The sequence below is a fragment of the Strigops habroptila genome, chromosome 11, assembly GCF_004027225.2.
Source record: "Strigops habroptila isolate Jane chromosome 11, bStrHab1.2.pri, whole genome shotgun sequence".
Lineage (NCBI taxonomy): Eukaryota > Metazoa > Chordata > Aves > Psittaciformes > Psittacidae > Strigops > Strigops habroptila.
Window position 1 is genome coordinate 36,484,868 of NC_046360.1, and position 16,653 is coordinate 36,501,520.

Genomic DNA, 16,653 nt, shown 5'->3' on the forward strand with positions numbered 1-16,653 from the left:
AGTGACTTTGTGCCGTTGTCCTGCAGGCATCCATCATGACAGGGAGTGTGCACAACCTGGGCCTGGACAGCAGCAAGCTGCTCCTTGACTCTGTCAACCCATCAGGACTGAGCCCATTGAGGAAGGCAAATGCCAGCTGTGAGGATGGACAGACTGAGAGCAGCAGCTCCCCTGCCAAGAAGAATGAGAGGAACCTGGACATGAAGAAGATCGAGAAGGAGATGCAGGAAATCATGTCTCCTACCCCCCTCGAGTTTCACAAGGTTTGTGAGGCAAGGGTTGGTTTGGCACTGCAGTACCTCGATGGTTACAGCTGTAGAGGCTTTGAACCTTGTAGAAGATCTCCTTTGTTTGGAGAACCCCACAGAAATCTTCCTTGTTAAAGCTGGCCCCCACCAATGTCTGCAGCAGAGGTTTCCAGAGGGTCAGATTGAGATGAAGGGGCCTCTTCAGAAGAGTAACAGGATTTAGCTGCCATGCTTCAGCAGGGTTCAAATCTGTGCTTTGCTCTTTCCCTTTATTAGGTGAGATTTCCAGGTCCTTGTGTTCTAGAGTTCATTAATTGGTGCTACAGATAAAAGCAAGAGCTCAAATTATGGCCCCATTGAGACCTATCAACCCTTTTCCGGTTCAGTAGGGCACTTTTTATATAATAAATAACTTAAAAATAACTTTTTTCCCCTCCCCTTCCACTCCACTCCAGCCTTTCCTAAAGGTGTCCACTTCAGCAATGGGATGTTTGTTTGAATTCAGTACCCAACTGAACATAGCCAGTTTAAGCATGGTGCAAGGCAACAGTAATTAGGAAAAGTAATTAGGAAAAGTAATTAAGTGTAGAAGCTGCTGATGCAGAATGCAAGCAGGGGAGGAAGCTGGAGAGGTTTCAAAACGTTTGACTGCCTTTTTCTTTCCTAGTATAACTTTAGAATGAAACCCACAGTTATGGGAGCTGCAAAAAACAGCTTTTCATGTTTGATCTGCTCTTGTCCTTCAGGGCATGGCAAATGTGTCTTCAAATAAAGCTCCTTCGTACCTGAAGGAGGGGAGCTGTGTAATTAGGCATGTTATAGGGTGACTCTTCCTTCTGCTGGAGCATCTGGTGTTGGCTGTGTTTGGGGATGAGCTTGAGGCCAGGAGGGCTGCTCCTGTGCGTCATCCTGGGCACTGTCCTTCCCAAGGACTGCGCATCCATGAGGCTCGCTCAGCCAAGAGCACAGTGATGGAGCTGGAGCCTCATGATAGAGTTACATTCCCAGTTCATGGGTGGCAATGGGAGATTTTGGTGGTGGTGGGGAATCAGTTGTCCCTGGCTCCCAGTGTTATCCCATGGCAAGACACGCTTCCAGCAATGTGCTTCTCCTTCAGACAAGGCCAAAGTGTGATATGCTCAAGGGGAGGGTGATGAGGTTACCCGTTTCTTGTCCTCAGTACATCAGCACTTATTGATAGGCATTTTCTGACAAGAACTTGGGAATAATATGGAGAACTTCAGAAGTTCCTGCTGAGTGATGTGTTAAACCTGAGCTGTCTTCACATTTGACACACTACATTGAAAATTCGCTGTGAACATGTTGTTTTTTCATGTGCTGCTCTGGCATACGCAGAGCATGCACAGCATAACCTGGGCCAGGGAAGGTGATGCTCTATTAATAACACTTGGTTTGTTGCTCTTCGAGTGAAATACAGCAGCTCTCTGTGTTACCCTGCTTGTGTTTCCTTCCACATCCAAGGGAGAGGGACTGCTGTGTGGCTGGTTGTCAGTCACCCAAGCTCTTCTCCATGTGATCTACCAAAGACAAGGGTGTCTGGTAAATAAGGCTCACTGTGTATTATCTTCTCCGTCCTCTGGTGCATTAAAACATATGTTCTCTGTTTCTGCCCCTCCAGATGACACTCCACAAAGACCCGGAGAGTGAAGACTTTGGGTTCAGTGTGTCGGATGGCTTGTTAGAAAAAGGTGTCTATGTAAATATGGTCCGTCCGGATGGGCCAGCAGATCAGTGTGGCCTCAAGCCATATGACAGAGTGCTTCAGGTAATAAATGCAAAATGCAGTTCTGGAGGCTGGGACGGAGTGAATGAGTGGCTGAGAGGAAGAGAGAAGTGAGACCCCTCCATGGCAGCACTAACTTTAATGAAAGGTAATAGTTAGCCAACTAGGTGAGCTCTTAGCCACCAAGCACTCAATGAGACCTGTGTTTTATAATGAGAAATCACTAGGTGGTACCCCTAGGTTACCTACTCCAGGACACAGCCTGTCCTGGCACTGGCCTTTTTGAGCTTGGGCAATTCAAAACAACCAAAAAGCTGTGATGCTTCCTCTCCTCACCCTTGGTCCTTTTCCTAGCATGTAAGAGGGTGATTTTTGGATGAACTAGACTGTGTTGACCAGTATGTGTTCCTGTGAAGCCCTGTGTGGAGGAGCCAAGAGATGTTCATGAGGTTCTGTGCATGCCGTTGACAACTAGAAGAGTTTTCTAGGAAGCAAAGTGTTTTTCATGGATATTTTTCCTTGAAAGATGCTTGAACAGAAATAGCTGATGTAGAAACAGAATAAAAACTCTCATCACAAGCAGTCTGTAATAAATACAACTGGGGCATATCGGACTAGCAGAGGGACAGTAAGAGCATGGTGAGTTTTGGAGATTGGAGAGGAGCTTTAGATGGATGAAAACCAACTATTTTTGCTTTGGGGCAACTGAGAGAGTGCAACCCCAGTGGAAAACCTGTTTCCATTTGGAAATGCAGATATTTGGCCATATTTGGGAACAGTCAGAAAGATGTTTAGTTTTACTAATTTCTAGGCGGGGGTTGTCAGCAGTAGGATTAGAGCCAATATATTACGTACATCAGGTAACTGGAGGACTGGCAGCGCTGTGGGGAACCTTGTTTAAGCTTGTTATGGTCTCTAGCCACTTGGCTGCTATACAATTATTCCTTCTCGGCTTCAAATAAAAGATGGTGCAAGAATGAACAAGAAGCTAATTAGGCTCTGGGCTGCCTTTCTGTTGAATGTTGGATGTGTCGCTTTCTTACGAGTGCCAAGTGCTCTGGGAGGTGTGCCCGAAATCCTAAACAGAGCAGCATGAAGACTTTCAACACCCCCCTTCCACATGCTGAGCTGCACGGCTTACACCTACAAGAAGACAAGGCGATTGGCATCGCGTTGACATATGGAGTTGTGATTGAGGGCATGCAGACCTGGCATAGGCAACTGCCATCAAGAAGCACAGAGAGGCATTGCTGAGGATGCTTCATGGGGCTGCTGATTATGGGCATGATGCTGTGCATGAAGGCCAGTGAAACACCTCGTCCCTGCTGTAACAGCCCCTCTGGATGGATTAGCTGGAGCACGGCATTGCACTAATGGCATTTCTGCACTGGAACTGCCTGGCTGGCATAGACCAAAGGCAGAGCATGCTGATGGCTTGTCTCTCCTTGTCTATATGTGGTCTAGAACTTCTCTTTAGTTACTACTCTGTAAGAAGCAGTATTGGGGTCAACTGTGTGGACACTGGTTAGGTCAGGGGAACACTGCTATCGTCACAGAGCCCAGCTCCGTGGGCATGCACTAATGCTGGGAAAGGGTTTTGGATTGAAGGGTGCCTGGACTGGTCCAGCCCTTACCCAGAGAAGGAAGCAACGCGTGGCCTCAGGGGTTATGTTCGCTCCAAAGGTGGGTGGGAAATTCCTTTCTCCCTTCCCTGCTTCCCCTCCTCGTGCTGTTTGCCAGCCCCCTCCATCCCGGAGCTGTCATGGCACGAAGCCCAAGTGCTCTGGTAGATGTAGGTGACAGAGCTGGGGTGGTTCTTGCAGGTGACCCAGCCTAGAAATGCGCTTGAAGGTCTGCAAGAGACAGCAGTAAAAGTGCTTTCACTGCTGAAGCCTGCAGAGAGAATTTGCAGCCACCTTCTGAGCCTATGTGAAATGCATCCAGACTCTTCTGAAAGGAAGGATGTAAATGGGCAGAGGAGAAGCAGAAACTGTTCAGTACTGTCTCAGTTTACTGCTGGCTGAGCTGGAAAATGGTTGGCAGAAGCCTCATGGTCTGTGAGCTGTATTGGTTTTCTAGGCACTGAACACCCCGCATCACAAAGTTAAGGCCAGTAAAAGCCATGATGGCAAAAAAATCATGAAAAATGGCAACCTTTCTCCTACAGGCTTGTGCTGGAGAACTGGTTTTGAGCCTTGCAGTGTTTAATACTTGTAATACTGCCCCAGACACTGGGGGTCAGGGTTTATGAGCCTGATCCAGACTTCATTTTGTCCTTCCTCTACCAGTTACTGCATCATTGCTCAGCTAAGCAAAGATGTGCTCAGCCTGAAGGGGTGCCCCCTCTTTGCTCTGAACTTGGAATCAGGGCTGTGTATTTTCACCAACTTTGCCATTTCTGACTAACAAACCTGGTCTTTCTGTTGTTCCTCCCCATGGCACGTCCTAAACCCATCCCGGCAGGTAAACCGCATCCGAACGAGAGACTTTGACTGCTGTCTGGCTGTTCCCCTGATTTCGGAGGCTGGAGATAAGCTGGACCTGGTGATTAGCCGGAACCCCTTGGCACTGGCTGCCAACACTCCCCAGGAGGGGACCAGAGAGCTGCCAGCACAGGTAGTCCATGGTACCGAGGTCAAGGCGAGTGTCCAGACCCTCTGAGCAGCAGGAGCAGATGATGCCCAGGGCCTCTGCTGAGCCATTGTGGTATTTGGGGTGTTTTTCCTGGTTTTTGCACTGGTATTTGTAAATGCTGTGTGTACCATAACCTGCAAGTGGGGAGGTGGGTCTTCAGACCGCCAAATAGTGCTGGGAAGGTCAGAGCTGCATATGCATCTCGGGCCGTGGGCAGCGATGGGGCGAGCTGCTGGCGGGAGGAAGGAGCATCCACAGCCATGCCCCATGGCATTGGGGTGTGTGGGGTCCTGCCTTCAACATCCTCCTCACCTGGAAGGCCTTGGCCATCCTATAAACACACATGGTGCTATTTTCTTTCTTGTTTGCTTGGTTAATCACATACAGCAAGACTGAAACGCCTTTTCTGTTGTGATCCATCCTTTAAACACTCCTGATAAATTGATTTCTGCAGCCCCTTGTGCTCCTGGTGCAGGGCCATGGAGAGCCGTGTTGAGAAGACATTTCAAAATGTGCTTGAGAGTGGTGAGATGCAATTCTGGTTCAAAACTTAGTATTTGCAGCTGCCGCCTGCCATCCCTGTCCATGCTCCCCACCAGGGTTAGCTCACCCTGTGGTGGGATGAAGCACCCCATACCGCCATCGATTCCCATGAGTGATGTGATTTCCTGTGCTAGAGTAGTTATTAGAGAGCAGAAGGCCATAGCCAAGGTTAAAAGCCTTGAATACCTGCCCAAATCCCCATCCACCTCGTTTCTCTGGGCTTTATGGAGATTTCTTGCTTGCAAACCTGGCCTGTGCCTGCAAGTGAATAGCTTGAAGAACAGCAATCTTCCCAGGGCTGCCCCTGATGTTTTGAGTTAATAAAACCTCATTGTCTCTCATCAGGCAGTGGCATGAGAGGCCCTTCATTAGATGGAGGTTGTCCCCCCTGTCCTGTGTGGGCTTGGGCTCTGTGTGTGCCCACATGGGTTTGGCTGCTCGTCCCTGGTCCACCTGCCTTCGCCTGTTGCTGGCCTTCCTGTGGCTTTGCAAGCATGATGCCCCATGGTCGCTCCCCTGTTCCCTCCCGAGAGCCCCCAGCCCCATGGGGAAGAGGGGCTACGATGTCTGCATCGGTGTCCTCATCTGCCTGCCACCTTTCACGTATTAGCACTTTATGATGCCATGTATCAGGGTGTTTCTTCCAGACACGTGCCCGGCCCCATCCAGCTATTTGTTGTTGTAGCCATTTTCTCTTGGAGTATGCAATATCCCATACCATTGCTGCCACTACTAGATAATGTGCCATAATTGATACTGTGGAGCATTGACAGTGCAGCCGAAAGTGTTTTTATATGCAATATTCTGAGCAGTGGAAGCTCTCATAGGTTTTTAATGAAGACTTTTATTAAAGGCTTTAAAAAAAAAGAAAAAAAAAAGAGGAAGAAAAACTTGGTCCTTGTATCCCTTCCTATGCATTTTGAATGATATGAAGATGAAATGCATTACTTAAATGTGTATTTTTATCCATATATTAGAGTGTATTCCTTGTAAAGTATTTTTATATGCTAATTTTTCTTATGTATCTATGAAAGCACAATATTTAAAAGTATGGCATTTCAAAGAATATTTTAGTCCTGTTTTGGACCTCTTTGTAAATCTCTGTATTTAAATGGGATTGCAATGACTTTGACTTTTTTTTTTAATTAAATAAAAGCAAATTAAATGCATTTGGTTCGGGTTGTCTCTTTCAGCTGGAGGATGATTTGTTGTAGCCAGAGTATCATAGAATCACAAAATGAGTGGAAGGGACATTACGTTTATCCAGTTCCAACCCCCTGCCATGGGCAGGGACACCTTCCACTAGACCAGGTTGCTCAAATTATCCCACCTCTGAAACCAGACATCCAAAGAGCTGTGAACCGAGAACATAGTTCCATATGTCCCTACATTGAGAATTTCTTCCCTTTGCTCTTGCATGGGCAGCGCAGCCTGGGGTGCTGCCCGGATAAGCCATAGGGAATATCCGCTCTCCGGCAAGGAAAGAGTGCGCTGGGTTTTGCAACCCTTCATGGCCAAGTGGGTAATGCAGGAATTGTCGGAGCCTGAGCGTGGTATGGAAATGCTCCTGGTTAGACCTGGGGAATCATTGCCACATAAACAAGCTTTATCTGCCATCTCTGGCCGCCCTCCTGGGGCGCAGGCTTCAGAGCAAGGCCCTTCGCACGTTTGGCACCGGAGACCTGCCAAAGCTGTGCGGAGCCAACCGAGGTTTAACAGGCACCCGTGCAACGTGACTGTGCACCAGGTACAAGGTCAGCACGGTGCTGCTCCCCTGGTATGCACTGCCCTGTCCTCCTCGTGTCACCTTGTGTCTCATGGACCGAGGGAGCCAGCTGCAGCCATGGGTAGGTGACAGCCAGCCACGGCAGGTAGGTGAAGCCCTTTGGCAGCAGCTTGTGGCATTTAATGGCTTTTTGAATTATTTTCACTTTAATGATTTAATTTTGAATTTTTAATGTGGCTTTTTGAATTACGTATTTTAACCTGAGATACGTGGCAGTTGCTGTCCGTGCTGCTATCAGGCTGCTCAGGTAAGGCATTGCGGGCTTTGCCCACCTCAAATCAGAGCTTAAGGAAAGGCCTCTCTGGTTTCACCTTCATCTCTTTCACTGATAGGCTGTCACTGAGCCTGATATGACCAGGAAAATAACTGGGGTCTGGTTTGATTTTCATTCCTTTTTCTTCCTATTGGGCTTTTCCAATGTATTTCAAGCCCCACCATAGTGGTGCCATGCAGCCAAGATGATAGAGACTCTGGAATGGGCTGAGATGGGGCAGCTCATGCATACATATACATGTGTGTATCTATATATATATACACACACATATACATATAAACGGACACGTATATATAAAATGGACTATTTTATGACAAAAAGCCCCCAAACCAACAACCCCACAACAAATAATAGGTTTAAAGACAGACTCGAGCTACTCAAAGACCTGAAAAAAAAGCATCCAAAAGCATAGCTGGGTTTATAAAGGAAAGTTTTATTTTCAGTTATAAGGTGATTACAAACTCATCTAAAAAAAGCAAAGATGACTTAAAAATATCCATATACATTTTATTTGTCTAAAAAGCAAAAACAGAAACTGCAAAATACAAACATTTACCATATACACAAAGGCTGGGGAGGGAGGTTTAGGATTAAATTACACTCCAGGATTGGTTTTTTTTTTCCAAATACAAATATTCCATTTTGGAACACACACAAAAAAAAGGTTTTAAAATGTTTTAAAAATATTTTTAAGGTTTTTTTTTATATTAAAAAAAGTTCAATTACATTTTGAAGGAGGCCGTTGTCGCAGTGGCCTCCTCGCTGTATGTGCTACTCATCACGTTACTGTAGTCACAGTTGCTAGGAATTTAAATAAGAAAGAAATACACCACTGGTTTATTTTAGCCAAATACATCAAACATGATGGACCACCTCTTATAATATGAAGTCCCTGGCAATGTCATCAGGTAACAATCACAACATTACACTGGGAAAAAAAAAAACATCATCCTATTGAACAACGAGCACTTCAGAACAGTACTGGGATGCTGTGGCACTGAGAGACTGTCACTGGCTTCCAGGACAGGAGCAGATGACAAACTCAACTTGCCCCCTCAGGATTCTGTGTCTCATTTTCAGCCTCTCAACAGGATTTTGCCACTGTTCTCTCTTTTTTTAATTTTTTTTTTATTTTATATAATCAAATCTTTAAACATCTCAACTGCAGAAGCAGATAGATTCAGTAACAATATGTATCGTGCCAACACGAACTATGCTACAGGACCGAAGCCTTCCCCACATATGCACGCACACAAAAGCTCACATGCACACAGCTCTTAGCACAATCAAGTTTCACTTTTTTAACTATATTTTCCCCCCTTATTTCTGATTTCTCAAGCTGGGCCATGGTTTTCCTGTGCTGCAAATGGGGATGCGAGCAACACCATCCCACCATGCAGCCCAGAGCCAAACCATGGGGAGGAAGCCTCCAAAAAAAAAAAAATGGCCCCATTTTCAATTGTCTTTATTTTACTCCTAAAGCTGTAAAGCTGCTGGTGATTAAATTCTGACACTTCACTAATTATTTCAAATTAGCCACAGCAGTGACACAAAAAGGCTCTGCCATTCAACACCAGCAGGGTCAGGCTCTTTTCCAGTTGCAGACCCCATCACTGAAGTTTTCCACCTCTGACAGAGATAGTGAATGGGGTGATGATTTGTTTTATTAATTAGTGTTTTCAACCTGCAAAATGTTGAGCTTGTCTCTTTTTTTTTTTTGTTGTCAAATGGTCTCTGAAGCTTTTTGTGCTCTTGTTTTAGGACATGGATAAATTTAAATCACTAATTCACACTGACAACTGGGGGAAAAAAACACCACATAAAAAAAAATACCTTTTCTGTTTATTTTTTAACAGAAATTGAGCTTTTAAATTATTATTAGTTTTTTTTTCTTTTTAGTGGAGAAGCATTGTCCATGTACAGGTTTATTTTGGGCTGCCAGAAAAGAGCCATGATCCAGTGGGGATGCAGGGCTGGAATAGGCAGTTTCCCAGCTGGTGCTGGTTATGCTCAAGTCTTTCCTGAGCAAACTTTCCCATAAACTCAAATTGACCATTGATACCAATCAATAATCTTTGTGACCGAAGTATGGAGCTCAGGGGGGCTCTTTTGCACTAGTTAATGGGGGGTTTTAGGTGTCAAAATCGCCTGAATGCTTGCTTTCTTAAGCTTATTTTTGACTACAGGAAATAAAACAAGCTACTGGAGTCTGACAGGTCCTGACCTTTACTCATGCAAATATACAAATACACAACTACATGTCAACCCTAACCACAAGGCTTTGGATGCTGAGTTTGGAGAAAACAAGTCCAGGGCAGCTGCCTGATCCTGTGCTACACCCAACCTCCCACACCTGGAGCCATGTGGCACCTACAAGGAGCCAGGAACATTTTCAAGTGCAGCCTTAAGGCTTCCTTGGAGGGGCCATGGTCCAGGATTTTGTCACTTCTTTCCCTCTTCCACAACCTCCAATTTAGGAGAGGCCATTTGGACACCCTGGCAGGTTGGCTCTTTGCAGGCAAGTAAGTGGTGCCTAAACCTTCTCAATTCTCATCCTAAACAGCTCTGCAATACTTACACGATCTGTAGCCTAGGAATAGCAGCAGTATCCCCACTTGTGTGCATGCATACGAGGGTGGAAGAGTTCATCAACCACAGATTTATTTTCTTTTTACTGAAAGTGAGCAACTTCCATTGAATCTCCTTGGAAACGATGTCAGGGTCATCTTTCTTCCAAGTGTACTTGAGCTGCTGAACTAACTTGTCCACTCCATTCAATGCACAGCTTATTTAACATTTTATATACATTAAGCCTCCATGAGTGATCCTGCAGTGACCACAAGAAGTGGAAGCAATTCATCAGTTAGTCAAAAACGTTCAGATCCTTCTCCCACGGATGGAGGTTTGCCACTGATGCAACACGCGGGAGCTTTGAACTCAAGTGTGACAAGCATGACCTCAATGAAACTCTATGTCTCCTGAGCAAATAAAAACAGAATAGACTAAAAGAGGAGACTTGTAAAAGGCCTATTGAATGGAAATGTCCATGTGTCTTCAGATCTACTCAACGCTGAGACAGAGAAGAGGAACCAGGAGTATCTGCAGTTGAGAAAGGAGGATGCACACAGGACTGAAAATTGCTGCAGAAGACGCTATCCTGACGGTGACATTAAAGGTTCTGCTGATGGTTGTTGGGGTTTTTTTTGTGTTACAGCAACTGTAAGGCTGCATCCTTATTTTTTCCCCTCTTTCCTCTTTATCTCCTCTCCACAAGAACAGCAGCGAAAATCAGTTTTGCTGAGCCTCTTCAGCAGACCATTCCCAACATCCCTCCGGGAGCTGTGTTGCTGCTGCAGGGTGACCACCAGTGTTGTTCTAGATGGCCGATACAGCTGCTAGGCTTTTGTATTTTCATTTACAACACAAGAACAAATCCATTGTGGACCTACTATCTCACACTTTAAAGAGGACTTATCTAAGTGTGCGGATCTGTTTGGACCAGATGAAAAGGAAAGCTATGGATGAGGAGGGAAACGAGAACAGTAACAACAATAAAAAACAGTTCTATTTATGAAACCATACTGCTTAAATAACGAAATACAGACTACTGGTAAAGTCCCTTACAATAGATGCTCATTCAGTGAGATCATAACTAGTGATAGGTGAACTGAAAAAGTTTGGAGAATTGAGAAAAGTAAGAAACAGGTTGGAGAATCCTGTGGGATAGACATTCCCCTTTACATTTCTACTATCTCTGGATTTTAGTGCAGTGGAAATAAACACTGCTGAAACTGCTGTTTTCAAGCCCAGAAGAACCCATGAATACAAAGGTACATGAAATATGAAAAGGTGTGAGGTTTTCTCTTGGTTTATTCTGGTTTTAAACTCGGAGATCTGGTTCTAAAGATCTCATGCCAAAGGTGCATTAAGTCCCTGGCTCCAAACCAGTTCATCTATGACTAGTCATGACATTTTAGTATAGAGTTCCTCATTTACAGAAAACAGGTAAAATATGTCACAAGTGTTTATACAAGTAAATTGGGGGGGAAATCAGTGTTCTTTGCAGTCAGAAATAGGTAGAAAACACAGACTTTTTAAAAAAGTGTTTTTTAATAAAGTTGGCAGTGGATCACGTTGAAATGCAAATTTATCACCAAGAAAAGTTCAGAAATCTGATCAAAGTGTTAGGAAAACCACCAAAACTGTAAAAATGTGAGTGTGCTCATTGGAACTCAACCCCCAGAGAAAACATTAGAATTAACTATATTATTTTTGGAGGGAAGAGGGGAGAGGGAGCCGTTTTCCAGAAACCACATTTCCTAGCTCTTTGTGAGTCCCAGCCCTCCTTTGCATGCTAAAGAGCACAACAGGGCTGGAGAAGGTGACACAGAGAATGCTTCAATGAGGTTGGTGCATCCGTGCAAGACGTTTTTCACTTTTGGTACATGGAAGCGACTGATTTGAATGGCACAGTTCATACCCAAAGGGGGCTGGGTTCTAGTTCTCTAGTAGTTGTACTTTGAAAGGTATAGTATTAGCCCTCTGGTTCTTTTGAGCAAAGACACTCTCCACAATGTGGAAACGACCAAACACCAGCTGACTTGATGGCAATGTCTTAGACGTAGCCAAACCATTTTCTTTTCCAAACTAAAGCTCATCTCAGCTCTATAGCATGAAAGTGATGTGCAAACTGTACCTCAAAAGCAGCTCTATGACAATGTATATATAAAATAAGAATAAAAATCAAGCATCAGTGTTTCATCTGCACTCACAGAAACCATTAATTTAGACCCCCTTAACCTGCTACTCCCTCTTCACCCAGGCAAGTGTGCCCATTTACCGCAGACACTAACTGTAACTCAAAAATGAGGGTCCAAGCTGAAGCCCACTAAGAGAATTATCTTTGATTACATTTCCTTGCCTTTGATGGTTTAAGGCTATTAAAACCCACCCCAAATTACCTGTATGCATGTTGTATGCTTTATTTTGGGCACAAAATGGCACCCACTATCTCACAGAATTCCCCCAGTGACTTTCAGATGGCTCATGGCAGATTCCATGAGATGTTTGCCATCTCCAGCTATGGAATAGTTTCATTTATAATGCTCATCATACAACAACCAGAAAAAGAAACCAAAAGCAGTTCTGCTGTGGCTGGATCTGTTGCTGCAACTCAGCTACCGGATGGAAAAATGTGTACAAATTCAAAGTAGCAAGGGTTTGAAAGGTATAGATGCAGCCACTTTTGTTTTTAAATTATTTTGGTCCATCTCTTAGTTTTAAATCACCCTTTTTCTGATAAAAGAAAGCCAACAAGCTCATCAATGAGTGTTTGTGCTGCTGCAGCTGGTTAGCCCATGGGACAAGAAAAAATGAATGAAATTGCTGTGTAGGAATGTGAAGAACTGGATATGTTCTGGTTAAATGACAAACTCTGTCCCGACAGACTAAGCTGACAGCAGAATAAGCAGACACAAACTCTGCTTTTCTCAAGCAGTTCCTTTAAATACCTTTGGAGAGCCTAACTGTGGTATTGTAAGAAGAAAAAAACCGCCTCTCCCTCTATTGAGAATGCCCACAAGAAAAGGCTGAGTTTCGCCAGAGAACCTGTTCCCAGCACAACCTGATCAAGTGTAAATAAAAAAAAACCCCAACCCCCCCCCCCCCCCCCCCCCCAACTAACCCCAAAAAAGGCTTTTGCCCACATTTTGGCCATTCTTCATGGAGTAATTCCCCCTGGAAACATCTACCTGCTTCCACATGAAGCAGAACCCCCATTCTTATACTCCTTGTAGTGGTTTCTCTTCCCTCCCCAGTCTAACCTGGAACAGTACATAATTCCTTCTGACCAAAGACACAATATTTCAGTGTTATATGTTCCCTTTGCTTTGACATAAAACCCTGAAAGCCCTGTTTATTCAGCAGATAAGATTCATAAATCTCATAAATATGTCCACCACCCCCTCCCCCCAAAAAAATATCATACAAATCATGGTTTAACACAATGATGGGCAAGGATTCTGGGGGCCCTAGGTCCACTGCTGCTATTTAGTAACATAGGACAAGGGACTTAGTCCTTTTGTCTATTCCCCCAACAGTAACAACCCACCCCATATAAATAAAGCAAATCCTGGTTCCCAAACTCGGCATTTTTGAGATACACGGATTAAAAGCACCTGTTTGCTGAGTGATATTATTATCTTCATTACTATTATTATTAACAACTCTGTTACTGGTTACACCAGGTGTATGTGAGCGGTTTTGTTCCTCCCCTTGGGTTTGACCTGGTTTGTGTTCACCTTTGGACAGTCAGAGTCCAGAAGGGATTCTTTTCTTTTCCTGCCCAAAACCAAAGTCCACATGAGCAAAGGAACATCTGAAGCACCCAGAGGGCAGGTGCTGTGTTTCCTCTTGCCCCTGCTGCCTCCTGGTTTGCAGAATTCAGGTTTACACCTGTGCCACCACACTAAAACATGCTTAAATGGAGAACTCAGGAGCAAACACCTCTGAGCATATAGCATCAGGAGCAACCTCCCCACTCACACACAAACTGCAGGCATTTCACTTAAGTAAAACAAAAACCCAAAACCTAAAAAAAAATGAAAATAAAATAAAATAGTGAACCACGCCAAATCCTGAAAATGCCTTCCTAAAGTCCTCCTCTTGTCTGTGTGACGGGGTCCCAACGCCGTGCTTGGACGGGACAGCGCTAAGGCGTTTCACCCCCCAACTTCTCTGCCTTGCAAACTCTCTGTTCCAGTTGCCCGGCTCTATCTTTACTCAGGGACTGTGCTAAACGTAACTGCACCCCTTCCCTAACGTGGCCCTGAAGCCTGTCGTTTACCACAATTGAACCAGAGGGTGGCAATACTACACCTTTGCAAATTCTCTGAAAACAAACATTGTTTAAGCACATCTCTCAACAGAGCTCCTTTTGTGTGTTCTGTAGGTTACCCTGCTCCCAACCATACCAGCACCTAAAATTGCTTTCTGAGACTTGAATGTATTGCTGGCAAGACAATCAATTCAAGTGGTAAGGTGTATAATATTTCGAGATAAAGATATATATATTTAAAAAAACCCAATACTAGTAAATTCCTGTAATATGTCTAGTCTGATATGAAAGCTCTCCCTCTACAGAGAGGCATCTGCTGTGATTACCTTACAAAATATTAAAAAAAAACCACACACAAAAAATAACTTTCTCTGTGAGAAATAAAAATAAATCCTAGTGCAAATATAAAGCTCTGTAAACCTGGTCCTATAAGAATCTATGGTTAGTAAACGGCAGTTAAAGCAGGTTTCTCCTCTCACAGAGAGAGCTCACATCATGGTTTCCACAATGATATGAGTTGGCTTGATCAATCCGCCATTCGAAGTTCCATTGGGGCAGAATGAGGTGGCACTCTCTGTTTCTTTGGACCACCGATTCACCTCCTTGGGGGCAGCCACTGCTTTTATCCTCTGAAAGAAAGGGAGAAAAGCCAAGGTGAGAAGACCAAGGGGCCCCTGTGTCTCCGTGTACAGGATGGAGGACATGGCAATCCAAGGTTGGGGATGGTGACTGTCAGAGACGTGCATATCATTAGGGTTGGAAGGGACCTCCAGAGATCATCTAGTCCAGATAATATGCTGAATGGTTCCACAAGGACCATGGGACCCAGGCTGTGGAGCACTGCATTCAACTACTCAGCTGCAGAGCTTGACTTGAGGCAGGCAAATGAGACAAGAAAGGGCATTCACAGTGTTATCCAGCATCCTGCACGTTGGGCTTTCAGTGCTGCAGCTGCTGCTCAGATGCTGTGCGTTCTCCATCCTCATTTAGAAACAGCTCTGCCTTTTAGCCCAGCCGTTCGTTGCCAAGTGGCAACTTCTCTCCTACATCTCAGTTCACAAAGGAAGAACTAAATGGCATCTGACCAGTGTTTACTTTCTTTTCCTAACATAGTCTTTGAGGAGTGTTTTGGCTACTTTTAGACTTGTCTCTCAATAGATGGTGACAATGTAGGCAGGAAAATAAACACTCAGGCTCTGGCCACAGCTGAAAAAGACTATTAACACTTGGAGGAAAACAAACGCAAGTGTTTGTGCTCTGGGAAATGTTGGGGTTTTTTAATTCTATTCTTTTTCCCTAACCAGAAGTGTCCCACTTACTTTCTCCTCCAAGAATACCCTGGGCTGCATTTAAGACCATCTCATTAGGCAAAAACAAAACTAATCTGAAACCTTAAAAGAGAATTGTTCAGTTTCCTGCTTGCACAGTGTACAAAAACTTTCCACTGGCAGAAAACCAAGCCAGGGGAACCCACGCTGAACTCTGCTGCAAAGGGTAAGTGATAGCCTGCAAATCCAAACCCAGGAGAAGCTGCACTGTCACGTCTGAATCCCACACGAAGTCTTCTGAAGCTCAGAGCAATCTGGATCCAGTGTTTTGATTTGATTCATCAGGGATTAAAAAAAGTAATTAAAAAAGCTAAAAAGTGAAGCCCATTGCAGGAAGGTTTGACTTTGATTCAGACCCCCAGAGGCCATGCCTGAGAGCCACACAATCCACAGAGGGATCCGAATTTCCCTGAGATTCAATGAGCTCTTACACAGCCAGGTTTGACCCTGGTCTGCCTCTTGTTTTCTCAGTGTTTTTCAGGATGGTGCTTCCTTGTCCCTGGGGGCTGGAGGCAAGAGATCTGGCACTTGAAAACACCCCAGTGCTTAAGCACTTGTCTGCACGTGGAGGCTACAATTTGCCAGCTGGAAACTGCAGAAGGACACAAGTAACATCACTGGGTGTTTGAGGACAGAAGGCTTCATGTTTGTTGTCTCTAATGTTTGCCCAAAGGACAGGAGATCTTTAACAGTCTTATTTGCATTCACTGCAGGAGAGCCAACTCTGCCCTACCTGGACAAGGTGGCAGTTTTCCAAGCATTGTGCTTATTTTGTATAAAAACACTGCAAGTTAAAGCTCCTTTTCTCCTCAAGACAGACAACCAGCTCCTCTTACCTCAATGAGCGACCCGTCTGACTGTATGATGCGGATGACCATCACCATAGGGATGCAGATCATGGAGGAAAGGGCAAGAACCCAGCCCAGGCCAATTGCCCAGTCTGGGTATGTGTAGACCTTGTTGTAGGTCAGTGGTTTGTACTTGGCCAAAGAAAAGACAAAGCACCCCTGTGGATGAGAAAGGAAAACAAAGTAAGGCTCAAAAAATGCCAAAGCAGTAGGATTCTGGTGCTACCACTGGCCCTAAGGAAGAGAGGCAGTGAAAGGCAGAGCTGACAGGTACCATATGTGTTTTAAACCAATGGGGGAATTATTCTTGCATTTGAATTACTGAAAGAGCATCTGCATCTGCTTACACCATCTGCTGCTTGACAACAGAGTGTGACGCGATGGTGCTGAACAGCTGCAGTACTGCCTGTTCG

General features: G+C 44.8%; 2 protein-coding genes across 14 annotated transcripts in view; one reads left to right on the top strand and one right to left on the bottom strand.

Moving 5' to 3' along the window:
• The window catches only part of GRIP2 (glutamate receptor interacting protein 2), a 243,182-nt gene extending 236,844 nt beyond the window's left edge, over positions 1-6,338 (top strand). For 3 of the 4 annotated variants that reach the window (XM_030501553.1, XM_030501554.1, XM_030501555.1), the window contains 3 exons: positions 27-263; positions 1,888-2,034; positions 4,456-6,338. In XM_030501553.1, coding sequence (XP_030357413.1) covers positions 27-263; positions 1,888-2,034; positions 4,456-4,653 — 582 coding nt within the window. In that variant the 3' untranslated portion in view covers positions 4,654-6,338. Of the gene's footprint in view, positions 1-26; positions 264-1,887; positions 2,141-4,455 lie in introns of all 4 variants that reach the window. The other variant, XM_030501556.1, reaches the window with a different exon arrangement.
• Positions 6,339-8,618: 2,280 nt separating this feature from the next.
• SLC6A6 (solute carrier family 6 member 6) overlaps positions 8,619-16,653 on the bottom strand; it is a 114,690-nt gene continuing 106,655 nt past the window's right edge. For 6 of the 10 annotated variants that reach the window (XM_030501568.1, XM_030501567.1, XM_030501564.1 and 3 more), the window contains 2 exons: positions 16,229-16,399; positions 8,619-14,693 (listed from right to left, as the gene is read on the bottom strand). In XM_030501568.1, coding sequence (XP_030357428.1) covers positions 14,553-14,693; positions 16,229-16,399 — 312 coding nt within the window. In that variant the 3' untranslated portion in view covers positions 8,619-14,552. The remainder of the gene's footprint in view (positions 14,694-16,228; positions 16,400-16,653) is intronic. The other 4 variants (XM_030501566.1, XM_030501563.1, XM_030501565.1 and 1 more) reach the window with 1 other exon arrangement.